This window comes from Haliaeetus albicilla, chromosome 7 (genome assembly GCF_947461875.1).
Source record: "Haliaeetus albicilla chromosome 7, bHalAlb1.1, whole genome shotgun sequence".
Lineage (NCBI taxonomy): Eukaryota > Metazoa > Chordata > Aves > Accipitriformes > Accipitridae > Haliaeetus > Haliaeetus albicilla.
The window spans coordinates 45,603,970-45,629,832 of record NC_091489.1 but is presented as its reverse complement, the minus strand read 5'-3'; the positions used below and the strand labels follow the sequence as shown (position 1 = coordinate 45,629,832).

The 25,863-nt window shown below is 42.5% G+C and overlaps 2 protein-coding genes across 6 annotated transcripts in view; both read left to right on the top strand.

Moving 5' to 3' along the window:
- FLI1 (Fli-1 proto-oncogene, ETS transcription factor) overlaps positions 1 to 21,576 on the top strand; it is an 88,883-nt gene extending 67,307 nt beyond the window's left edge. For all 5 annotated transcript variants that reach the window (XM_069788205.1, XM_069788204.1, XM_069788208.1 and 2 more), the window contains 4 exons: positions 2,132 to 2,200; positions 16,580 to 16,642; positions 17,951 to 17,998; positions 18,991 to 21,576. In XM_069788205.1, the coding sequence (XP_069644306.1) occupies positions 2,132 to 2,200; positions 16,580 to 16,642; positions 17,951 to 17,998; positions 18,991 to 19,520 (710 nt within the window). In that variant the 3' untranslated portion in view covers positions 19,521 to 21,576. The remainder of the gene's footprint in view (positions 1 to 2,131; positions 2,201 to 16,579; positions 16,643 to 17,950; positions 17,999 to 18,990) is intronic.
- A 3,621-nt stretch (positions 21,577 to 25,197) lies between these two features.
- KCNJ5 (potassium inwardly rectifying channel subfamily J member 5) overlaps positions 25,198 to 25,863 on the top strand; it is a 62,125-nt gene continuing 61,459 nt past the window's right edge. Inside the window, exon 1 of the mRNA XM_069788210.1 lies at positions 25,198 to 25,532. The gene's annotated coding sequence lies outside the window, so the exon portion shown is untranslated. The remainder of the gene's footprint in view (positions 25,533 to 25,863) is intronic.

Here is a 25,863-nt window from a genome sequence, read left to right as displayed (position 1 = left end):
CATTGAAAACCCTTAATAGGAAACACATTTCCTTTTCTGTGGTGTTCCCACCAGAAACCTCAGACTGTCGGGCAAAGGTGAGAACTTTTAGCAATTAAACTGGGGGAGGCGCCGTCCCTTTCCAGTGGCTTGGGCTGCATTTTTTAGCATCAAGTAGCTATAGGTTGATCATACAGGCTTGTCAGTGCTATTCATCACCCCACCACCCCCACCTCCTCAGCAGTCAGTGCAAACAGGCATTTGCAGCCTATTTAGTCATAGAAAACTGTGTTTCTGAATTCCCAGCACTTCCTGTCTGGCAGGGGCAAGCTAGGCTGGGCGTTGCATTCAGGATCTACTTCAAATAACCTGAAAAGGAGAGAGTGGCGGACAGGAGTTTCCCCACAGATATTCGAGAGAGAAATGCCAAAGCCAGAAACCATCTGATGAAAACATGAGTTAGGTGGACAAAGCTGTAGTAATTCCTCCTCCAGCAGCAGCAAAAGACCAGCCAATCTCTCTAAATATTTGAGCCAATCACTTTGGCTACCTGCAGCTTTCACAGTCAAGGTACCCTTGGGATCTCTTTGAACTCTTTGCCTCCTAGTTTTACCAGATTATCCATCCTGGTCTTTTGAAACATCCCGTCTTGCAGCATCTGGTAGCATCCATCCTCCACTCCCTGTGAGCAGGCTTTGTTTTCCAACACCTTCTACCTCTGTGTACATGCTGGCTTGTGCACGTCTTTGGCTTTGTTTGCATTTGGGGAAGAAAAGAAATCCATAGGAACACAGGGCCAATAAGATCCAGCACCTGCAATGGCTATTACTTCTGGCAGTGAACTGCCTAATCCTCAGCTCTCACAGGAAAGCGAGACATACTATGAGTACTACTGAGGGGCAAGTGAGGTCAGTGTTATTTGGGATCATGTGGATTAGAGGAATGTGGAGACTGCATGGCTTAGTCACAAGATCCTAATCAGTTAGTATTATAGTACCTGCAAAAGAGGTATTCTTAGCCCTGCCAAAGAATCTGGGGATGCTCAGGGGCAGCATAGCATATGCAGAAATCTGTACTGTTTGCTGTGTGTTGCTTAGGACCAAGTACCTTAAATGGGACAGAATCTCACTGAATAGAGGGCTGTGTAGGTATAAATAGCAGTAAGTGTCTGTAAAAGCACTTTTCATCCATATCCCTCCATGGCAAGCTTGGTGCCCTGCTTCAGTTCACATCCTCGGTCCCTACGAAGAAGGGCCCTCTACTTTGTTAGGAATGTCACCACCTGATGCAGTAGAAACTTTTTCAAAGAGCTATTGGAAAGGTGAGCCTGGAAGATTATGTAGGATAAATACATATAACTAGACAACCATGAAATGTGTATTACATGCTGGCTTCCAAGAGTTCACAGGGCCTCTTCCTCCCTTTCCAGAAGAGTTTACAGGAGAACCAAAGTAAAATGCTTAGAAAGGAACATTTCCACTGTAGACTGTGCAAAACAAATACCCTTCCAATGGGGTCTTTTTCGTGCTTCTCTTGAATAGTTTTGTTTCAAGTGGGGCTGGATGGAAAGGCCACTCGGAACCAAGAAAGCCACTTTTAAATGCCACAAAGCATGGGAGATGCTGGAATACCAGTGAGATTTTTGCAGCTCTTGGCCCAAACCCAAGCATGTGACACTCTAAAAATGTTCAGATCCTGACAGTGCAATTCATGTCACTTCTACTGTACGCTGTTCCTCAAACAGGAAATTTCTCTATTACAGCTAGAGAGAGAAAAGTTTCTTCCTTATCCTGTAATACAGTCTGTGCCGTAATAACTTCTAGAGGCTCTGCTGTGGTAGATATTGTACCTGTATAATTGTACTATACAACCTCACCCTTTTATTGCAGTTTTCAATGGAGGACATCAAGGCACTCAGTGAAGGAAGCAAATGTCTTTATTTTGGTTTGCAAGCATAGAAACAGTAGCACATGTGTGACATACAGCTAGCAAGCTATTAGAAGAATTTCATATCCATCATAGAAAACGTGTACCTAATTGTCTGAAAAATTTGATCTTTAGATCCTAGCGATAGCGTTTTCTACTTGCCTGCATGGTTCCCCACTGGCAGAGCAAATTCAAACTGCAATAACTCCTTTTCTTTTCATTATAGGTAGCTCACTGCTGGTCTACAATACTCCATCCCACACAGAAGCTTCCTCACGTCTTGCCACCAAAGAAGGTAAGTCTTTTGCATATAAATGTCCTGGCTTCCAGTGCTCTCACAATGTTTTTGATTGGGTTAAAACTCAACCTTTTATGTAATATCTTTGGAATGAAAATGTTCTGATCTGCTATGCATGCATAGCATGGTTAAAGTAGAATAATTCACAATTTGCAGCCCCATCCATGCTGAAAATCACATCTCCGCTTGTCCAGCCAACATTGTGGCATAAAATGTGTATCTGTCCTTTTCACACTTGTGTATTACTGAGTTGATGAACTGATGGCATATTTTCTGTTCTTTATGTGAAACAGTTTGAAATCTCAGTTATATAGCAAGGACTGAGACACTATTTCTCTCTGAGTTAGTTCATAGTTGAAAGATAAAATTTTCTCACAATAAATTCCATTACTGAATAAAGGCCAGTCAGGTCTTCCAAAACCATTCGTGAATCTTTTAGCTAGTTTCAACCAGCAAGGAAAACCAAGTGTATCTTTTTGACACTTTCATTTTGGAACATTTTGATTTTCTTTTTCAAATAACCCCAAATTTTTAATCTATTAGAAATTCTAGTCATATATTTAGAGCTTAGAAACCTTGAAGTGCTCTATAACTTACTGTGTAGGACTAGTAGCCTTGAGTTTGGTCTTCCTTTCCCTTTGTGTAACTGCAGGAACATTGGTTTCGTTCAGCGAACTATGTTCAGCTCCTCCATTTGAAAAACTTCTGGGAAAAGTGTGAAATCTCATGTCTGTCATATGAGATAACACACCTAGAAGCAGCCTGCTCTCATGCTGAGATAGTTTCCTCACCTCATATATAAACATCTCTATGCTTTTCAGGAGAACATGGCTTCATTGATGAGCCACAAGTTTGCATTTCAAATAGTGGGGAAAGGCAGAAAGTCTTTTATTTAAGCAGCTGGGGAGAGAGAGACAGAACCCCCCATTTCACTGAAAGGCTACAGCAAACTGAGATCACACGTTTAACAAGCTTCTGCATGGTGTGTCTGGCTGCTTCATTGACTAGCACTGCTCTTAGAGCCAGCACTTCTTTCTCGTTGCACCATGCTGCATTTCATCTCCAACATCTGTCTTGGACCCTGGACACAATATCGGTGCTGTTTTTTACAGCAGCTTCTTTTGTCCAGCATATAACTATCTGTTTGAGCTGCCTGTTCCCTAGCATGCTGCTCTCTCTTTATGAGACAGGCATTAGTTGATAAAACATGGTAAATTACAGAGACAAAGCCATTCAGGCTTTTCTGTGACTGACTACTTTGATACTAACAGCCATCTATTTAAAATTAATAAAAGCTAGGCTTGCTCCTATTTGAATAAAGCAGACACACATACACGTGTTCCTCCACAATTTCCCCCATAAACATACATGCACATCCAAGACTGTGCTCTTTCTGTCTCAGGCCAGGTGGTTGCTAAAAATAAAGGGAAGAAAGCTGCAATTTTTTTTATTAAAGAGAAATGCTCTGTGTAAAATTGAACTCCTCTGAATTTTTTGCACCCTATATCTTTGCAAGTTGGGCCTAGAGTCACTCAGGCAGAAAGAAATTTGAGGGAAAAAATGTTCCTCCCCCTCCATTTTTACTGCCCTCAAGTGTGTTTCTTTAGTGCAGCTGACAGAAGTTTGCTTTGATTTCTGTCAGCTAGGCGTTTTTAATTTTACATGGTACTTTCATCATGTGTCAATAAAGGACTAAACACACCCATGGGATAGTCAAATAAAAATTAAGAACTAGCATAGAAATGTTGAAATCCCATCTATTCCCCTTACATTTCTTCCTACAATGCATAAATTTCCTCTGCATGCATTTGATGTCTGAATACTGTTCTAGGATAAACCAACCCACTTCAACCTACTGTAACTGATTCATGTGCCAAATATTATTCGTGAGATAAGATGACAGGATAAGAGACATGTGAACATGACAGGCTGACTGATAAGGAATTGGAGGAGCAGAGTGAAGTGTCTTGTCCAATATCACAGAAGAAACTCCTGATGGACATAAAACTGGACTTGGAATTCCTCAACCTCGGTCTAGCCTGTTAGGCAACAAGATTTTCCTTGCTTCCTTTTAAGGCTTTTTAATGGGCTCGCTTCAAGGTGATGATATTCTTTTGGAAAAGGAATTTCAGGTTAAAAATAATGATTTTTTATACGTATTTTCTTGTCTCCTTAACTTCTCAAAAGATGAAACATTTTTCTTTATGTTAATGCATCTTGAATCTACTAATCCTGTAAACATTTCTTCTCTCTATGCCTGTGAATAAAAACATACAAACAAATTTTTCTAACCACCTTCCCTTGAGGATTCAAAAGCAGGAGGAGGTGATGAAATAGTACAATACATGTCAGAGATAGGAAAAACCCACTATTTTCTTCACTCCTGTATTTTTTCTTGCACGTTCTCCAAGATGACATAGCTAATGCAAATAACCTGCTTATGCAAATTCTCAGGGAGAAATGCATGCTCTTTGTATACGCTTACACCATGCTTTATACAATGTATTCCATCCACATACTGTAAAAAAGAACCTACATGGCAAAAAAAGGTACAGCTGCAACAGAGCGAGATGCAGATATTTCAGATGCAGCATACGGCTCTGCTCTGTCCCGAACCTTTACAGACATAGCAGGGCATGCTCTGTAGCCACAGCAAGGACGATGTCACGCAGGAGCACAGGGCACCACTTGACCTGTGGCCCACGCTGGCAAGGGCAGCACTGGTGTCACAGGACTGGGTTTCGTGCCATGGCTCTGGAGACAGAACTGCCTTGGCTGGTTGCAGCTGCAGACTTTACTCCCTTTTTCCCTTCTATTTTCTGCCCTCTCACTTCTCTTCTGCAGTGCCAGCTCTGCACACAGAAGAACCTGTAGCACTGCTTTAGGAGAGTTAAACTACTTTCGTAGGAGAAACAGATACTGTAAACTGATACAGCTGGTGCACAAAGCATATGCATTTTGTTCTCAGATGAGATAGGTAGAAACCTTGTCGTGTTCAAAGGACTCTTGTTGCCTGAGCTTCTTTGCTTCTCAGCCTCATAAACACTCAAAAGTATGGTATTTAGCGTCATTGGTACAAATTGTCTTCAGCTGCCTTTGAGAAATAAATTGCTCTAATGAAAATCACCAGTATTTTTTGGCTAGAGAACAATTTTCTGGAAAATGAAACGAGGTTGCTCTCATTGCTGAATGGAAAGATTTGTGTCCCACTCCCAGCACTCCGCTGGAGAGACGGTCTGTTTCATTTTCCGTGACTGTTTGGAGCAATGACTGACCTACTGTAGGTACCGGAGACATGGGAGAAGAATCTGAGACCACATTATCTGCCCAAGTCCGTGGAGATTTTAAATTGCTTGCCTTCAGAATGCTGTCATTTAAGTAGGTTTCCATAGGGAAAGGGAAAGTATATTCACATACAACAACATTTAGGAGGCCAAAGGGCTGTGTCCCATGTGGTTGTGAGCATCCTGGCCTCAATCCAACACATTTTTGAAGTCCATGCTTACTTTTAAGTATGTTGGGGTCTGCATAACTCACATGTTTAATATACAGGCCTGAATCCTGTGAAGGATTTGAACCCAAGCAGGACAGTGCTGGCAGTTTCCAAAGAGGCAGAATCGGGATGTGTTGATGTGTAAAATTACATGTGTCTAAACAGGCATGTAGGAGTGTCTGGTGTGGTATATGTCGTGCTTTGCAGTATGTGCCGATACACAGTAAAGTGGGTATTTGTGCAGTGAGGTGGCAGAGTGGGATGAAGGCAGGCTCAGCTGATAAGGGCTACACCCGCACATCACGCCTGAGAATTTAGTGGAGCGATTTTGTGTGGCTGTTTGCCTCCATGTTACAGGTTATGTATGATCTTGACTAAAAGGCTGGATTCAGCATGGGTTTTTATCCTCCAGCACTGTCCTCTGCATATGTCAGGCTCAGCCTAAGGCAATATAGTTAGCTTAGAATAGTGGTAAACCAGCACTAGCCCAAAGTCTCACAAATCCAATGTAAATTCAAGCAGAACACCGGAAAAGCTGATGTGCTACCTGCATTTTCAAAGGGGGAATAAGTTTGTATGTGAATACATGAATATGCATATAGGAGGTGAATTTTAAGAATGTAGTCTGTGGCTATCCCATTTTTATGTTTACATTATAGAAGTGTTTGTGTGAACAATAAGGATGTTTGGGTATCAGGTGTGTTTGCCTTTATGTTTTGTTCACTTGTTGGCAAATTTAAGAAGATAAGCAAATCAGTGAGCTCTGAAACGCACACAGCGTGTTTCCCGTGGGTTTGTACCCATGTTCATTGTGAGCCCCTAAGGAAGAGTTACCTGATTTTAGAGCATTAATAAGATCTCTCTCACACAGATTCCCTGGTACCTAACAAAATACGAGTCCGTGCAGCTGCTTTTCTTGCCGTCAGGACTGCAATCTCTCTCCTCTTTCCCTAGCAGTTTCCTTTAAATTGGTAGGAACACTTTAAAACTCACCTCTCCCACTTGTCAAATTCGGTGACAATTTGGGGTGACAGGTTCAAAAGTTTTAGGGACTGGAGAGAGGGGGGCAAAGAGACCACAGGGAGCGTGGCTGCATAAGCATGGTTCCCACAGGAAAATGGTCTCCAATTCCTGCATAAAATTCTTCTCTTGAAAAGGCTATTTTTCAGGTCTAAAAGGTTGTCATGTGAAAAATATTGACCAGTTTCAGTCAACTCTTCTTCTGAGTGTGTCAGTAAGGCCCCTTGTTCACAGCAAAGGTTATAAACCCTCCAGTCTTAGTCGTGTCAGAGAAAAAGCAGTTGCAGCTTCATGCCCTCTTAATTGTCTGTACATGCTAAAACATTTGTCGATGATATTTGTGTGCCTGGTGATGAAATATCCCATTTTTAGCTCTGTAGCAGAAAAAGGGGAGGCTTTTTTGGTGCTGCTTTTATTTCAACTGTGTGGCCAAACCAGGGATTTACGATTTCAGGAGAGACAGTAGCTAGCGCTCTTGGATTTTTCTTTTTTTCTTTCTTTTTTTTTAAATTGTTTTCCTTTGAAATTCCAGAGTTAGTGTTTTGTCTGCTTTCTCCCTGACCCTCTTCGGAGGCAGGCGCGTGTTTTTTCACCAGAAAAACTGGAAACAAAGAATCGTTGTCTTTAAGCTGTAGCAGGCAGGAAACCCAACTCACAAGGGATCACACTGAGCCAGCGCTGTCCCAGAGTAGACTCCAGTTCTCTGAATTCAACCTGACAGCTTGTCTGGAGCACTTTCTAAGTAACCATTATCCTTCCTTTTCTCCCAGCAAAAGAGCTATTATTTTTTTGCCTAGGGTGCACTGCAAGCAATGTTATTGCACATGTGGGGGGGTTACACGTTTGCCGGGGTGCAGTCCCTCCTGTGAAAAGCTCTTGGAAGCACTTTGGCCGTTTCCTAAGACAAGAGTAAATTTGTTTCCTAGTAATGTGTTAAATGGGCAAATGCTCTAAAAATGCTAGCTGCAATGTCTGCGCATGTGTGTCTTCCCTTCCCTTTTCTCATATGTGTATATTGCTGCGTCTAGATTTTTTCTCCATGAATATGCGTTTCTTTTTCTTTACTTCTGCATTTGCGTATTTTTCAATAAGTGCAAACTGCAAGCACATTACTGTTTGGTTTTACCGCCCTGTGTGCTGGGGGGTAAAATATGCACAGTGCTGTTTGCATATTTGTGCACACTCGTATATGTGCTTTGGATGAATGTGATATATGTGGGCGAAGGGTGCTCAGAAACGTGCCTTTTGGAGTATGCAATTGTGTGTCTGCTTTTTTGCTCAGTAGCATGCCTGTCTGCATGTGGCTGTTTGTATTTGCAGCCCTGCCAGTAACATGTATGTTGACTGGAAAGTGACTACTTTTCAAAGCTGGCTCTGCGAGGGATTCTTAGGACACATACTTCACTCTTCATGCACTGTGCATTGGAACTTCTGCTGCTGATATTAAAAAAAGCAACAACAAAAAAAATTCTCATTACTTCCTCCTTTTCTTCATAATGTGTCTTTGTAAGCGTTGCACAGGGTAACTCAGACATGAATCAGGAAGTTCCACCGCTGCATGGCTCTGGGATGTTTTTCCAGCCACTCTCGCACAACTGGGGGCTGTCGCCTATGGCTCAAAGCAAACACGGAGTGACTCCAAATTTTGGGGGCCAGAGCCCCCTCTGAGTCAGGGAGCAGAGCTCCAGGCTCTAGAGCTGTGGAGCATAGGAGCTCCTTCATCTCACACTGCCAGGCTAAGTCTAATGAGGGAGAGGGAACGGAGGTCTCAAGCTGGAGTGACCTGCTTCAGAAGGGACCAGGACTACCCTAAGCACGCCCCGTCTGTGCAAACTGAATGAGTCCCCTTTTAAAATCCTGAATCCTAGTTCTGTGCATGCACTATGTTACGCTCCACATTGTGTCTGGTGCTGGAAATAAGTGGGCTTTGGCCACAGTACTTTAATCCAACACTGGATCTAGAGTAGGAGTTAAATCGGAAATGTTTGATTGCTCTGATCTGTGTGTCCATAAGGATAGCAATGCATAACCGGACTCTCAGCTACTTTCAGAGATTTCCCAAGTTAAACCTGTTCTTCATGTCCATGTTCTGCAACAGATTTCTTATGTAAACCCAGCAGTCAGTCCCTTCTCACTTGGTGTGAGTTGACTTCAAGTCAAAAACCAATGTTGTTCCAAGCCTGGACTTTGCTCTTTGTGTCAGTTCCTCATCTGTAAAACAGGTTAATAGCAATGCAGAGATGTTTGACAATTTTTTTTTTTTTTATATTGTGAAATAATCAAATAGTCTGATAATGTAGAGTAGAAGTTACTTTGAAATTATTCTGCGCTCAGCTGATTGCTTCCTTTTAGTGGAGAGACAGAATTACTTAATTCCACATATGATCCCTGGACTGGTGATTTTTTAGCGCAAGGAGCAGGACACTGTGGTCTTGAAGCAGAAATGAATGAGTTTAGTGCTTGAAGGCACTGGAAAGTCTTACATAATCATGAGAATGGTCATAGTAATACTGGCCATGAATGACGTACAGCATGACATATGGCATACATGCTAAGTAATTGTTTTAATTAGCAGAAATAGTAAATTGAAAAGTAATTCGTTGCAAACCAAATGATACTGTGGGTGAGATTTCGAGGCCTCAGTGTACACAATTATGACACCCATGTAAGTCATACCTGGGTGCGTGCCATAGGGCTAAATGTTAAGGGAAGCTAATTGCCAGCTAGCATGAACCACCTCTTGTAGTGGTTTGAAAAGGCCGGAGGACTCCTCATACTCTGCTCTGCTTCCTAGTCCTGTTCCACTATCTCTGCCACACACTGTAAATCCTCCTGCAGACAAATGGTAGCATCCAGAGCCTTCACAGCTTTGTGCTAAGAAAAACTGTATCTAAGCAAATTTCTTGCTGCTGACTTTGTAAGGTTTTGCACCGTATATATTGAGCATTTAGTATGTATACTTGGAGCCAGAGTGGGCCTGGGAAGAACCTTACAGACTCTACAACCTTTATGTTTGCTGCCATCATTTAAAACAATGCATCTAATGTTTCTAGGAGGAGCTGGAGGTGTTTTTGGCTTCCTTGCTCCTCCAGAAACCCACAGTCTAGGTTTCTTCTCTCCAACTGGCTTTAAACACAACCCCACCTCTTCAATGCGATCTCCAGGAGGTTAAATGACAGGAGTGTGAGGGCTGGACACTCAGCCGCTTGGCAGGCCTTGCTTACATGTTTGGTTTGCAGCAGCAGTGTTTTTTGTTCCCATGCGCCTACGTTGGGACTTTTCCAAGATACCAGAATAGTGCCACCACACACAACCTCACTTTGGGAGGAGAAGCGGTGAGGTCCTATGCCCTCCTTTCTCTCTCTCCCTATAAAGTAGTTGCCACAAAATAGACCCCAAGTGACCACTTAGATTAATCACAAGTCTGGATCCCCTAGGACACCTGGTTCTGCTTTCCCCATTTAGAGAAGCTAATTTAAATTCCAGCGACCAAGCCAGGATCCTTTCTTCCTACTGAAGCAGAAGGACTCATTGCTAAAACCAGACTATGTTCTGCGTGGATAATCCCATGGATCTCATAGCCCATAGCCTTAGGACAAGCCACTTTCCATCCTCTGGCTGCCTAATCTCCTTGGAGGTATCAGCTCCAGTAGGCAGAGATTGGGGGGCTCTTTCTATTGCTTAGCGCCTACCATGCTGGGGAATCTAGATGCCTCCACAAGTTTGCTGCACGTATGTTTCTCCAGACATCTTCTACAAAAGCTGACTGCAGCAAGAAATCACATCTCAGGGGATGAAAGCTTCTTGGGAGGTTTCAAGCCACGCTCAGCTCTGCGACAGGGCTCCTCACAAGGGAAATATGGTGGGGATAGCAATTCGCTCAGGCAGAGCTCAGCGTTTGGATGCTTCTGTGTTATGTATAGTATTACATTTCAGGATGCTGTTCAATTCGGACACGCAGTCCCATGGCTATTGTGTTAACCCAGGCATGACACTGCCCACGGGTCTGACAGGGAGAGCTAACGTCACTCTGCACCTTGACAGTGAGCCCCAACAGTTCATAAAGCAGACAGTGCCTGGCTGGAAAAGAGCTGCTACTGCTCCCAATGATGCCATGAATACGATAAATATGCCATGCTATTCCTTCCCAGCCTTGCTTGCAATTAAGCATAGATGGCATTTCAGGTAAGATTCCCCCATAGTGCCTATAAAGCATTTAGTCCATAAATGACCCAGCCCCACTGCATCCATCCTAGAACCAAAAGGCCTGAAAAATGAGGATATTGCAGGCCCAGTGCCCATCCTTCTCCTGGAAAGCCTTATCAAGGCTGGTAGCACAAAACTGTGCCTGAATCTGGTTTCACTGAAAAAGCTCCTACAGAGAGAGCAGGATGAAGGGGCTGTCAGCACTCACCGAGCAGCTCAGGAAGCACAGGGACTGTGAGCCTATTGTTCAGTTGAAATCCCCCCCCTTTGCTTCTCCCCTCTGTCCCAAGCTCTCAGATTTATAAAACACCATTTAAAAAAAAATTTTTTAAGAACTTTTTAAAGCTTATCAGAGAGGGTTTGCTCTCTAATACATCATACCTTAAACACAGATTCCCTAATGGCTTGTTCATTGGACTGCATTCAAGCTGAAAGGACTGTGAGGCATCTGGGATCATCTTGGTGTGGAAATCTGCTTGGGGATTTTAAGCCCGATTTCCTAGGGAAATGAGTCTGTGCATGTCTGTCCATCTGCCCCTAGCCCATAGCAATACTTGAGCCTATTAGTCTGTTTAGACTAAGTATGATCCAGAGGTATGAGGAACAGGAGTGAAGTAGCACTCAAGCTGTGAGATGAGGGGGGTGGGGGCTGTCTGTAAAGGTGGGCTGGTGGTTTAGCGGAGCCTGCCTTATCTTCCTGACTGTAATGCCATGCCTCCTACACTTACAAAGTACAGTGTGCAGCCGTTCTCCTCCTCCATGTCCCATAGTCTCATCCAGGGGATCCCTGGGACACACTCCTCTGTTTCTTCCTCACAAGTCCTTCCTTTGTTGCACCAGTCTGACCAGAAGAAACTGCAGAGGTTTGGATAACTTAGCTCATTCTCTTGAACTTTACTCGACAGCTTGCCTAATGCCCAGTCTTGATCTTGCTAATTTTGCCATGTTCTAATCCTTTTCTCAGCCTTCTACATAGCGTAGGAGGTTGTTTCATTACTGTGTTAATTCTGATTTACATCTAATTCCAGAGGAATCAATAGACTTTGAAAGGGGAGTTGCAGAGCAGAGAATGAGAACTTCCAAATGACACAGAGGGTGGAGAGGTAGGAGCTGAGGGAGATTTGAGGTGAGAAAGTATAGACCAAGGATAGAAAGGGTGCAGAGACCAATACTATGCAGTCTGTTCCACATAGCCTGATTTCTGGGAAAGGCACTTCATCTGGAAAAGGCAGCTAAAGCCCAAGGAACATGTGTTTATGCATGTAAATAAATAAAATTATATTTAACCTTCTTCCCAGGCGTGCTGTGAGTGTGAATGTTTGCAAAGCTGTGAGATCCTTAGTTGAAAGGTGCTGTGAAAGTGCAAAGCATTATTAATATCCTTTACCTTACTCATAATAGAGTATGCATTCATTCTGGGGAATTTCTGGACATAAACCAGACAGCTGCAGAATGACATTTCTTGAAAGCATCTATGATTTATTTTCTGCTCTTTAATTCCATTTTGTATTGAACACACATTTGTCATAGGACTGTTGTTTCACTGGGCCTTTTAAGTCTAAAACAGACTTGGGGACCTGATCTTTACCTGGTATAAATTTGCCCCTAACTTCACTGTACCTATTTGCTGATTTACACCAGAATAGGACCCCAGTCCAAGGTTTTTAATTGAATTTCCATAGCATGGCAAGTTTGGGTGTAAAATCCAAGTGGTTTTAATGACAGATAAGACTCTCCCTGTAACTAACCGTCTGGCTGGAGTTCTGTAGGATCTCTTCGAGCCACTGGGCGTCAGGTCCTGGGAATGATATTGTTTTTGCAGAAACTCGAGTCTCTGGATGGGTTCCCTGGCTCTGTGTTTTCCATTTTGTTTTAAACACGTTCAGCTTTAGAGTCTGGGCCTGTAAGCTGGGAGGGCTAGTGTGGTTCTTTCACGTTGCACGGATTTTTGTGAAAACAAAACAAAAATAGCTTAGTGGATTTGGACTTTTGGGGGGTTTTGAGAGGGAGAGAAAGAGTTGGAAATTTGCACTAGCTGAGTGAACATATTTCAATAGCAATGCCTGTATTGCTAACTATCATATTTAACCCTTCTTACCATTGCAAAGTCACGCTCAGAGCTAAGTCTCATCCTAAACACAAGTGTGGCTGCCTCTATATATGCCCACACTTTACTCCATAATCCATACTATATAGGGGAAACTGAGGCAAAGGGACTCATCTGAGGTACGCTAAACCTGGATTAAACCTGGGCTGTCACATGTACACTGCCCTTCCAAGCTGACATTTTACATCCTAAAATGTATGCTACAAGGAAGTCCATTCAGAGAGGGTTTGAACAATAATTTTGACCAGGCTTAGCCAAAGTTATCTGGAGAACCAAGCCTTGATTCTGTAAAGCCCAAGCAGCCATAGCAATACACGCCTGGTCAGCACATGTGATTGTAATAGTATCACTTATTGGTTAAAAAAACCCTCAGGAGATGCATTTTACACTCTTTCTGTGACACTGTGAGAAGAGCAGGCTCCTCCTCTGTGACAAAGTTTCTCCATCTGGAGGAGGAGGATGATCATCTATCCAGATGACGGCCTATTTGTTTACTCAAAACATGCTGATGCATCTGAATCAACCAACCCATTTGTAGCATTGATTCACTTTGGTCAATTATCTGATCCAAAAGAATCAGAGAAAATTGAAAATTTTCAATGAGTTCTGCTACTTTTTGGAAAGGAATTTTTTCTCTAATTTGAAAATAATTTTTCTGTTGGAAAATTAATTGCTACCTTTCTTTTTAACAGGCTCAACATGTAAATGACATTTCCATTAAAATTACATAATGGCAAAACTGTTTCTGATTGGGCTAACCAAAATGTACATTAGCATCTCCATTGGTGGAAATTTCTGAGGTTTTGCCTTTCTCTCTCAGTGCAGAACTCTCATGTTTTTTTCAAAATATTTCTCAAAACATTGCTCTAGCTCTAGTTGTAATACTTCTGAAGGATATCCCAGGGGAGAAATGAAAGTCAGAGACTGGCTGCAAAGAGGACATGGGAAAAGCCAGTGGTTACTTCAGACCTCATCTTTGCTCTCCTGATTTCAGTCACTGATAGAGCAGCAGCCCAAGCTCTGGGTGCACTCAGCTGAAGTTAGGATTTGCATGACGGGTTTCCAGCAAGGAAAATGCCACCCGTGCAAATAACATCTTATTTACAACGATGACAACTGCTGAGGACTGAGCTTGGGTTTAAAGTTCCCTGGCAGCACCAGGTTGCAAGCCAGTTTCCAGCTCTGCTGCTCCTTGCCCAGCCATGGGAATGGGGACAGGGCTCCCTTCTGGGGACAGCATGGCTGGGGCTGCCACCTCCCTCTTTCAGAGATGTCCCCTTGCACTCTTTGTACCAGGCTGAAACCGTAGTGGTTTGTTTTCCAGTCTGATCTATTTGCAGTGGGGTTTGCGGTTTCTAGTAAAAAGGGAAAAAACAAATAAGTAAAATAAAAATAAAAACATACAGATTACATGAGCTCTGTTTTCCCCCCATTCCCCTCTCTTCCCTCCTCCTCTTTCTCTCCCTCTCTTCCCCTCCCCTTCCCTCTCCCGTCCCTTCTCTGTTTTCCTTTTCATGCCAATAACTAGAAGGCTGTAATTTCAAAGCTGCAGCGGCTTTCCCAGCACCGGGAGGAATGTGCAAGTGCCTGGGATGTTTCCGCAGGGAGCTGCACAGCCCCGCTGTGCTGTGCAGCCCAATGGGGCACGAGGCAGTGCTCGCTCCTTTCCAGCGGCATGGTCAGAGGAGCATTCTGAATTTCACTTGAGTGGGTGCTTTCTCCCCTTTTCCCCCTCCTTAAAATAGCTTCCTTATTGTGCATGTCAAGTCCTTGGCCTCCCTGGGTTTTAAAGTCGCCATTTGTTTTCTGTGAAATAACAAAAGGGTTCATCTCATCCTGCTTTTCTGCCCATGGTCTTCTGTCATCTTGGGATAAGAGAAAGGGGGTCTCCTTTTGGATGGGATGAGTTGCACTCTAAACCCCATTGAGTGCAATGACTATACTTCATGATCAGAATGTGTCAAGCTCAAGCGTTGCCCAAACAGCTAGTCCCAACTGCTGTATTTACACCCTCTTGCCTTTGTGAGAGGGCCAAGGGAGCATAGGAGATATGGGGGAGGAAAAATAATAGATGTGCATAATACCAAGCTAGCTGGGACCGAGATACAAAGCTAGATTCTTGCAAGTTTTTTCTGGGAAGAGTTGATTTCAACCCCTCTGTGCCTGTTGTCTTTTGTCATTAGATTCCTCCTATGATGCAGTCAGGAGAACAGGATGGGGCAGTAATATGAATTCTGGCCTCACCAGAAGTAAGTTTTCCCAATGGGAATCACAAATTCTGCAAAGGAAGATCAAAATGAGACTGTGGGAAAAGACAGGCATGGCTGGCTTGTGTTATGAGCATCAGAAGGGCGGAAGATTTGGGGATAGTCATTAAGATAAGAGCTAGAATTATGTTATGAAAAGAAATAGAAATTGACACAAATATTTTTATTATTGAATCATGTACTGAAGATGACGGCATGAATCTCTAATACTTTCAGGATTTGATTAAGGGGCCAGGAGCAGATTCTCCATGCAAACATAGACTCCATGTTAACCACATGCCTGGAGTCCTAGTCCGGTGTCATTTTTGTAGGGACAGATATAGACACCTTAGGCAGATTCTGAGAGTTTCTTACTACTTTTCAGAAAGTAAGATTCTACACAAAGTGTAGCAGGCAGATAGGGCCCCTACTGCATGAGCCCTACTCATGCAACTGTTCTTGTTTCTTACTGGTTTTATAGTGTCCTTGAATTCACAGTACACTCTGGGTGACATCTCGTTAGAAATGTCAGTTCCCTGTCCCTAAAGACTGTATTCTGGCTAACATAACCAGCTGATACTGAGCCCCACTCTCCCCTGATTCCACTGCTGGGGCATATCCCTGTGCAGCTGTGCAAGATGGGCACATTTGACTCTCAAAACAATACTACTGGGTGCAGAACCTGGCTGTCAGATTACACTTCCTCTGCTTTGCAGCTTTCTGAGCTATGCGCACTCTAAATGTGAAGACTATTCTTTGAGTTATAGTTTTCTGTTATGAGAAATTATATGAAGAAGAGTAACAGCTGTTTAAGTTGAAGTGATTCATAGAAATGGCCATGATACTTTCAACAAAATGTTTGATTTGATAAACGCAAAAGTTTTTGCATAAAAAGGATGCTTTAGAAAAGAATTTACATTTCCAAAAAATATTGAAAATAGTTCCAACATGGAAGAAGGTCAGAATGTATACATTTTAAATAATCCAATTTTCTGTTCAAAACATGGATGTAAACTAGAATGGAAGTTAAGTTGCAATAAAAGACAGAAAATTAATAAAGAATCTACATAACATTTTTTTCTTGCCTCATCTGCATATTTTCGTTTTACAGTGAAAGTTTTAATTTCTAGTGAGATCTTTTAATTTTATAGAGCAATTTCAAAAATATCAGCTCCTAGGATCAGAAAACTTTTCCCACCCCAGTTGCTATTGTTCCTGTTCAATGTGTCTTGTATTTGCCTTGTTCTCTGTTCATTCCTCCTCTTCTGTTCTAGTACCTATAAGATCTTTCTCTGTCTTTACAGGCCCTCCTGTTGCAAGCACGCAAAATGTGAATAAGACAACAGAACAGCAACGTCCCCAGCCAGGTAACTGTTGATTTTGTCACTGCTGCATTTGCTAAGTAATTAGATTTGTGCTAGATTGGGTGAATAAATGCATCAAGCAGCACCAACCACAGGCACAGGACAAACAGGCAGAGCCTTACAGGAGAGTCTCAGAATAATGAGTCAACTGTGACCGAGCAGTGACAGTAATTGTTCCAAACTGTTTCTATTTTACTGCATTGTCCTTCCCCATTCAAAAGAAACATCCTTGTTTCAGCTGAGTCACATGCAGTGCCTAGCATCAGTTACATCTCCTTTGAAGCATCATGACATGCCATGTAATAGGTCTTGAAGCAGTTAGGGGCACGGAGCTGTTTATGCTGCAGCAGTGGAGTGTCTGCTTGTTACCTCTTCACCTCTGCTGCAGTGATGTTCAATGGATGTATCTCCAAACAGAATCAACAGGGCTTCCCCTGCGTCAGAGAAAACCAAATAAGAAAGGCAAACCCTGTTGGGCATCAAGCAGTAGTGTTTCCTGCTAGTTTCCCAAGGGGCCTTTGAAAAGCTAAATACCACCTTTTCTGCTTTGCACAGCTGCTTTCTATCCCCCCCCCCCCCCCCTTTTTTTTTTTTAAGGGTTTGGTTCTTTTGGCATCGATTCAATCCACGAGCAAATGCTATAGATCCAAATCACCAAAACCAGAGAGAAGCAAAGGAGAAGTGTAGAGATTAGGGCTGAGGAGGCCCCACAAAAAGGGAAGGAATTCATTCCTAATAAATACATTGTGGAGTTTTCAAGAAACATTCAGCCTCATTGGAGCCAGTGACAAAACTCCTGTTACTCTCATTTGTCTAATGCTCTGTTTGCTTCAGTAAGAGAGAGTTGGGCGAACATTTCATTGACCTCAGAGGGAAGCAAGCTCAACTGCTAACAAGTGAATTTGAAAATCTCATCTGCTGTCCAGCTCTTTTTATTAGGAGAAATATATTTGCTCCTGATTTGTTACTGGTCTACTATCCCACACTGCTTTTTTTCATGTCTCATGTTTTCTAGTTGACACATAAGTGTATGGTATGTCCAAAGAGATTACAGACTGTGAAAGCAGGCAAGTCTGAAACCAATGCCAGAAACACTGTGCCATTTTGGATTCCATAAATAATTGGTGGTTGTTTGCTAAAAAAGAAATATGAAACACATCACGTCTGTTCCAGGCCCTAGGAGAAGAGGCAGTAAAGAAAGAAAATGAAGATCTGAACTGGTTTCTAGAATAAACAATAATGAACTGTTGTTTCTTTTTTGATGAAACATTTTTTAAAAATATCTTTTGTTGGGTGGGTTTTTTTTTTTAGATCCCTATCAAATCCTGGGGCCAACTAGTAGCCGTCTTGCCAATCCAGGTGAGTTCATCTTTAAATTTCTGACCGCCATTATCAAAGGTGTTAGCTTTCCTTCTGATCTAGTGCTCCAGTCTGTACTGGATGAGGAGCTGCTGTCCTCTACCATTGGGGTAGGCTGTGAGAGCCATTGACCGTAGCAGCTGTGCTCTCACAAGTGCTTTTGCAAAAATGCATACCGGAAAGTGAGGGAAGTGGTGCAACATCATCTTTGCCAGGACAAAATCACCATCCTGAATGTTCTTACCCAAAACCAGAATTCCCTAAGAAGAGTTTTATATGGGACTTAAATGCTGGTCTCTCACATTTGCAGTACAGGTTGGTTTTTCACTGTCTGCTATGGATTAGCTAAATGAAAGGCATAAAACTTCTCTGAAAGTCACCACCTAATAACTGTCCCTAGCGTGTCACCTGCAGAAAACAATCCCTGACTTTGGGGAATAAGACTGGGAGTAAATCTTGCTTGAACTAAACAAACTTGTGTACATTGAAAGCTTGTAAGGAAACATCCTCATAAGGCTCTTCACCATTAGTATAACCACACTGAATAAAACTAGGAGTCATCTAGTCTGGTGAAGAAACAATCTTATGTAACTCAGATCACCAACTGGAAAGAAAACTGTAGGTATCCAAAACAATATCCATGGTAAACAGTAAGGAAATGAGAGTTGAAATATACTGTGTTAACTATGCAGTGAAAAATTTTGCAGAACAGTATGCTCAGGGAAAAGCCTGTTTATGAATAGCCCGAAGATTTTAAGGCCAAAGGCGACCATTATGAAATCTAATCTGACCTCAAACTCATGAACAGAACAAAGGGTTGACTAACTTGTTTGCTGGGAACAGTTTATCCATTCCTACATAAGACTTTCTAAGGCTTGAAGGAGCAGTTCCCAGTAAAGATCGAGATAGTCCTTCTGTTTCCTGCCTTTGTCTTTGCTTTTAAGCAGGAAACACAATGTCATTTCCTTTCCTCTTTGGCTTGCTTCTCGCAGGGAGCGGGCAGATCCAACTGTGGCAGTTCCTCCTCGAGTTGCTGTCGGACAGTTCCAACGCCAGCTGTATCACGTGGGAAGGGACCAATGGGGAATTCAAGATGACGGACCCTGATGAAGTGGCACGGCGCTGGGGAGAACGCAAAAGCAAGCCCAACATGAATTATGACAAGCTGAGCCGAGCCCTCCGATACTACTATGATAAGAACATTATGACCAAAGTGCATGGCAAAAGGTATGCCTACAAATTTGACTTTCATGGCATTGCCCAGGCTCTTCAACCTCATCCCACTGAATCATCAATGTACAAGTATCCATCAGATCTCTCCTACATGCCGTCTTACCATGCCCATCAGCAGAAGGTGAACTTTGTACCCCCGCACCCTTCTTCTATGCCTGTCACATCATCCAGTTTCTTTGGAGCAGCCTCACCTTATTGGACCTCCCCTGCAGGAAGCATTTACCCAAACCCCAATGTCCCTCGCCATCCCAACGCCCATGTATCACCACACTTGGGCAGCTATTACTAGATGCTTTTATCTTCAAGTGGCCTTTATCAGTCTGGTTGGACTTTTTCTTTACTTCTGGGATTTTTATGGTTTTTTGGGGGACCCTTAATGGATAATTGTGGCCTTTCTGGGGAAGAATTAAAACTGGATATTGGCTATTCCTGGATCAAACCTTTTACTTTTGTAACTTTGCCTCTTGTGTCTTGAACTGAGAGATGGATGCTTCTTTGGGCCAGTACTCTGCATTTTCTTTGGTTTTTAACGCTTATGTCCTCTGTAGGAATTGACTATGAAGATTGTTCACCGTTACCTGGAATTATTATTAGCTTTTTCATGAGAGAAATTTTTAAGGATTCAAAGGCTTTTAACAAGACATAGATCCAACTGTGGGTCGTAGGAAAAAATGACATGGGGGTTTTTTTTGCTGTGGAGAGGGTAGGCAATTTGACCATTAAGTGGAGGACGTTGGGCTGCAGGGGACCGCAACTGGAATCTTAGCTTTAAGGCAGATGAGGATTTTCACCCAACTGGAAATTAAATATATATATATATATATATATTCATATATATATATGTACTTGTATATTTTAAGAAGTAAAGGGCATTGAAGGAACTTTTCTAGAGTGTACAACTTCATTAGACTGTGTATTAACTCCAGAAACATCAGAAACCAGAACAAAAAGTAACCTAATATCAAGCACAGACATTCCTTGAAAGCAAAAGTGAAGTAAAATAAATGACAGCAGGCCCCTGAGCTCTGCCAGAGTCTTAGGGATCTCTAAATGCTACCGATTCGCGAACGCTGTGCGTTTGTCAGACCGTCATCCAAAGGGTCAACAAATCAGAAGGCAAATTACTGTATAAATTATGCAGAGTTATTTTTCCCTATATCTCACAGTTTTAAAAGAAAGATTAAATAAAACGAGTTGACCTCGGTCACAAATGCAGGTTTGTTTTTTACTATCAGCTCAGTTGTTTGTGGGTTGTTTTTGTTTTTTTAATATAATTTGTACATCTTTTCAATCTGTACATTTGGGCTGTAGCTTTGTACTTTTTGCTAGAAAAAAATAAAAAATAAGACATGAGTAATGTATGTGTTGGAGGTAGCCTTGGTCCTGCAATTGGATCCATAATTGACCCCCAAAGTAGCCAGGAACCTTCCAGATTTCCCTGGGTTTGTCTAGAGTAGAGTTTTTGCTTCTATAAGCCTGTCATAGTTGTCTGCAAATTAACTCCACTTAGCTAACATGTTTGCATTGAAGCTGATTTAAAACATGCACCAGCATTTTAAAGCAACTATTTAAATATTTTGTGATTATTTTTCACCAAAATCTTGAACTTTGGAAAGATCTTAACCACTTCATAGATAAAATTATCAAACACTTCTCATAACATCTTTTTGAAAACTTTTGCTGGGGAGTTTCATTTAAATTTTAAACGTCCAAAAATTCTCAGCCATCTCTAATTTTGCACATGTTAATTTGATGATCCACAAATGGTGGTTTGGTGCCATAAACAGAAGGGTAAACCACAAGCATTTATATTTTAGAACACATGTCTGAGGGGGGGGGGTGAGACTTACATGTACAACCTATTAGCTAACTTGTATTAACTGGCAACCAATTAACGGGATCACAAATATCTAGTCTAGACATAACCTCTGGGACTCTGTGTGGGTGCAAGATTTGGTCCATGTGCATCCGATTGCAGGATGAGAGCCTGAAACCAGAACATTATAGTCTGCTCATAACTTTAAACAGAAGCACTGATGCCATTATTTAACAAAATGGAAAAACAAGATCAAGCTAATCAGTTTAGGTCTTAGTGCTTTTGGGATGTTTATAAGTAACATTACTGCAATAATCGCAAAATTTAAGTATGAAGAAATTACCCATGGAAATGGGGCTTTTGCTACTATATATATGCAATGTACTTTTTGGATATTAAAATATATATAATTTTGCAAGCTATCTTGGTGTTTTTTAAAAAATGTATTAAGTGTTACAATGAAACTGTTGTATGAAGAGAATGATGTAAAAAAATGTGACAAAATAAATGGTGGTTTTCTTCTCTAAGGCATCATATTGTCCCACTCTCTCCCTCCCTTCTCATACCTGCAGATAAAGCACGAACTTTGCCTCTAAATTAAATTTAGCTAAAAAGGAAAACAAAGCAGCTCCACAGTAGTGGCAATCAATCCTTATCACTACAAAATGATATTGACCTCTTATTCCAGAAAATTGGTGTCTCTGGAGCCAGTGTTTATCAGATCTAATTTAGTTATTGAAGTGTCTGAATCAGAAACCTAGGCTCCATCTTTTGTCCATGGAGAGAGAGAGAGAGAAAGTGGTAGAGTAGCCAAAGCTTGAGGAGGTGAAGTGTCTCACATGAGGGTGCTGGCCGAGCTGGGAGCAGACCCTGGTTTGGTGCCCCAGCGATGGGGTCACAGCACCATGCCAAGTGCCAGGACACGCAGCCTCCCCGCGAGGGCCATAACTGACCCAACAGGCATCACTGTCTCTTTGCTCTTTAGGGTACTCGAGAAGTCATTGACAGAATGTATATATGCAATGCTGTATGTATTACAGCCTGCCTGCCTGCTCATGTTTCTCACCTATCCCCAAACCCCAGGGAAAGCCAGTGCTCCAAAGCATTCCTGAGATGGAGTAAGAGGCTGCAAAAACAAGCACTGCCAAGGAATCTTCTGATTGTGTATAAAGGTCAGGCAAAGGCACTTCCTGTATTTTTGCAGACACACGGTGGTCCTCAGAGATAGCTTGATCTTTCTGCCGATTTGATAAACCCTTAGAAATACATAACTGCACAAGTACACCATTTCCTTCCTCCACACACAACCTTTTGTTGCAAAGTTTCTAGTACAATAGCTTTCACCAGCTTGATTAGCAAGCCTGGGCTCTGAAAAAGAGCCATGTTAGCGTGTTCAACCACAACAGGGCTGTTCCGTTTGTGTATTCAACCACAGTTGCTCAATTTAGTCATAAGAGTGAGTGTTTTGTTGCTTATCTCTATTGTTTTTCGCTTTAGCGCTATCCAGATTCATTCTGGCTATGCATCATCAATAGAAATATCAAGTATTTTATTTAATACAGTGTGCCTGCCCAGTTGCCAGTCATAGGAAAATCTGAAGACTGAGATTGCACAAAAACGTCGAAAGGCAGAATCTGAAGGTTATCAAAGTGCAAAGGTGTCTTTGATAGCAAAATTCGGCCAGCAGGATCCTTGGTGAAAAAAAGGCTTTTGAAAGCAACCAACAATTTCAGAAGCATCTGTTTCTGGCTGTCCAACTTGCAACAACATGAAGGAGCCCAGATTGAGATGGAAGGTGATCAGCAGCATCCACAGCTCAGGTCCTTTCTGTCTCCTTTCATCCTTCTCTTTGGGGTACATGCTGATATTAACCTTTGCTAGTATTTGGTAATATTTAGCTTTAGATAGTTTGCCGCCCACTGCAGGCTGCATTCCCATGGAATAAAGAGATCTCGGAGTAAAGAGAACTCACACCAATGTGTCAGACAGCCTCGGACTGGTGAGGCACTTCCCAGGCACCTTTTAGCATTTTCGTGAGATCTTAATAGTTTACATTCCTCGGGTAAAGAACAAGTAATAACATACAAATCAGAGTAGCCCATTTGTACCCCTCAATATCAGCCTGACTTTGCCATGTTGGAAGCTCTAGGGGTGATAACAGGGGGAATCTCCCCTCCCAGTCCAAGTTTCTGGGATACACTGAGAGAAAATAAACAAGGAATTTGACAGTACTAATGCTACTTTTTGCTTTTCCCAGGAGGACGAGGCAGATGGAAGTCAAGTATTTCAGGCTGAAATCGGAAAGGTTACCAAACAGATGGTTGGGATCACATGGTTGTGAGTTGTGAGTCAACAGGGATAGCAGAAAATCTTCTCTGCATCAAAGTTCAGAATTCAAATCTCACGAGGAAACCCAGCTCCCATTGAAATCAGTGGTAATTTAGCTATTAATTTCTAGTGATCTAGTATTCACCCAGTATTTCTGTTCTACTCCCCAGTTCAAACACTGAATGAGCTCTAGCTTAAATATGCCAAACTAGAATTAGCTTCACATTTCACCTTCTATAAATAGATACTGCAGTTTGTCTATTAAGTAGAATCAGTGACGGCTTTACAATCTCAGAGCTCCAGCTCCTTTAGCTGGGGTCTTTGTGATGTTCTCTATTTGAGTTGTACCTGCCTCAGTGTCTGCATCTCAGAGAAAGGGAGAACAAGAAGGTACTCTTACTGCTTAATTACAGATGTCAGGTTTAGAACCTGCTTTTAACTATATTTTGAAGAAGGCTTTTTATCCCCACCAAATCACTGCTTAGAGTCTAGAGGAAGGACCTCCCAGCTGAAGCACTTGTTAGATGCTCTAAATTAGGAGATGGCAAATCCTTTTAGCATCTGAGATTACTCCTATCTATAATCCTCATATGCCAGAACCCATCCTCTGTATACACAAGTGTCTTACTGCTTTTATATACCTAAGAATTGTATTTCCACCCCACCTAATAGTATTGCAAGGGAGAGGGATTTCCCCACGCTAAGACCTTCCCATTAGTAAAGAGAAGGAAGTATTTCTCACACTACCGCCCAACAAGCGTATTCCAGTCCTAATGAGACATTAACTACGTGGGAAATTTGCCATAACTCCTGTTGGTGCGAATATTTGCTGTGAAGCTGGACTTACCCGGTAATATTTCATATGCCTTCTTAACTGTTCACAATGACAGTAAATGACTATGCCTGAAGCTTCATATTAAAAGCACTGATGAACCCAGCTGCTGTTTCCCACCCCTACTGTCAGAAGAAAAGAGCCATTGGTCTGTAAATTCTGGGTTAAAGGAGCCAGCTTCACTTTATTATACTATTACAATAATAGATTTTTTACAGGCTGCTTTGCCGTGCTGATACAGTATTTTTAATGACCTCTGTGAAATTAGTTTGTTAGACTTCAGCCTGCTTCCTAGCAAAGTAGGTTCTCCCACATCAGACTGAGTGTTGCTGCATTTGGTGTTAATTAGAGCTGTAGTCTAGAGGCACATCGGGGGCTGGGGTTTATAAATTCACTTCAAAGACCCTATTTGTATACTTTTGCACAATACCTAGCATAACATATATATTATGATTTTCATCTGTAAAAGCAGAACTCGTTGCAAATAAAGTGCAGACTTTTCCATCCTATTAGAAAAGAATTAAGAGACCTCCAACTAAGGTCATGCTAAGAATGACACATAACACATAATTTAGCTTGTGTGTTACGATTTTTTCATCTACAGAGGTAGAAATCCCTGCACATAATGCTCGGATTCTTCTATCATATCAGAAGAGAATTAGAGATCCTTGGTAATATTCTGCTCTTCAGGCTCCAAGAGTAGCAAACAGACCCTGATACTAAACCCACTAAAAAGAAAGAAAAGCAGTTTTGAGGCCACCACAGCAATATCCCCCATCAACACTGCGCCTCCACAGCGGGGAACAAGCTGCTCCTAACAGGGTGCCGTGCAAGCAGGTGTGTCACTGATGGCCAGGGGTGTTTGCAGCTGAGCAGCCACTTCAACCAGTATAAATAGCTGCAGCAAACAAGTAGGAAGATTTTTTGGGCAGGGGAGGTTTTCATGAGGGGGGCCTAGCTGTTCCTTATCTGGGAACAGGCAGAAAGGATGAAGATCTGTATTTCTTATTTGAAGCTGTAGTTGCTGGAGGAGGAGGAGGAACGACCCAGGGACTCTGGCAGTTTGATGCACAGCTATTTCAACACAAGAGCTTGCTTCTTCCTTTCCAGGAACTGCTGAAAACTTGTTATTTGCTTTGGCTTTTCCTTAACTTTCTATCTCCTGGAGCTGTAAAGTCCGACGCTGGATCTACTTTACCTTCCCCGCTGCTGCAAAGCCCTGCGCACAAGCCAAAGGAGACTCCTCTGCTACGGGCCCGTGCTGGCTGCTGCCAGCAGGTCACACGCGGGGATGAACGGCATCTCCAGCCCTTGGGGATGGCAAGGTCGGTTTTCCAAGTCTCCTCGTGTGCCTGCTTGGAGGAGGTTATGCTGCGAGTGGTGGCAGATGGTACCTGTAATAACCCGAACCCCAGCCTTAGGTTTTCCGTCACCCTCAAGACCTGTAGGGCTGATACACCACAGCGTTAAGTTAAAACGAACAAGTCGGGTTTCTCTTTAGGGTGGATGTTACTGCAAAGGGTTTGAAACTTTCCCTAAAGCTCTGTTTCTTGAAGCTCAGGGCTGACGCGGAGCTGAGTGGTCGAAAACCTCCCAGCCAGCTCTGCGGACACAGGGGCATCGGCAAGCCGCCGCCTTGCTGGGGTGGGGGGATTG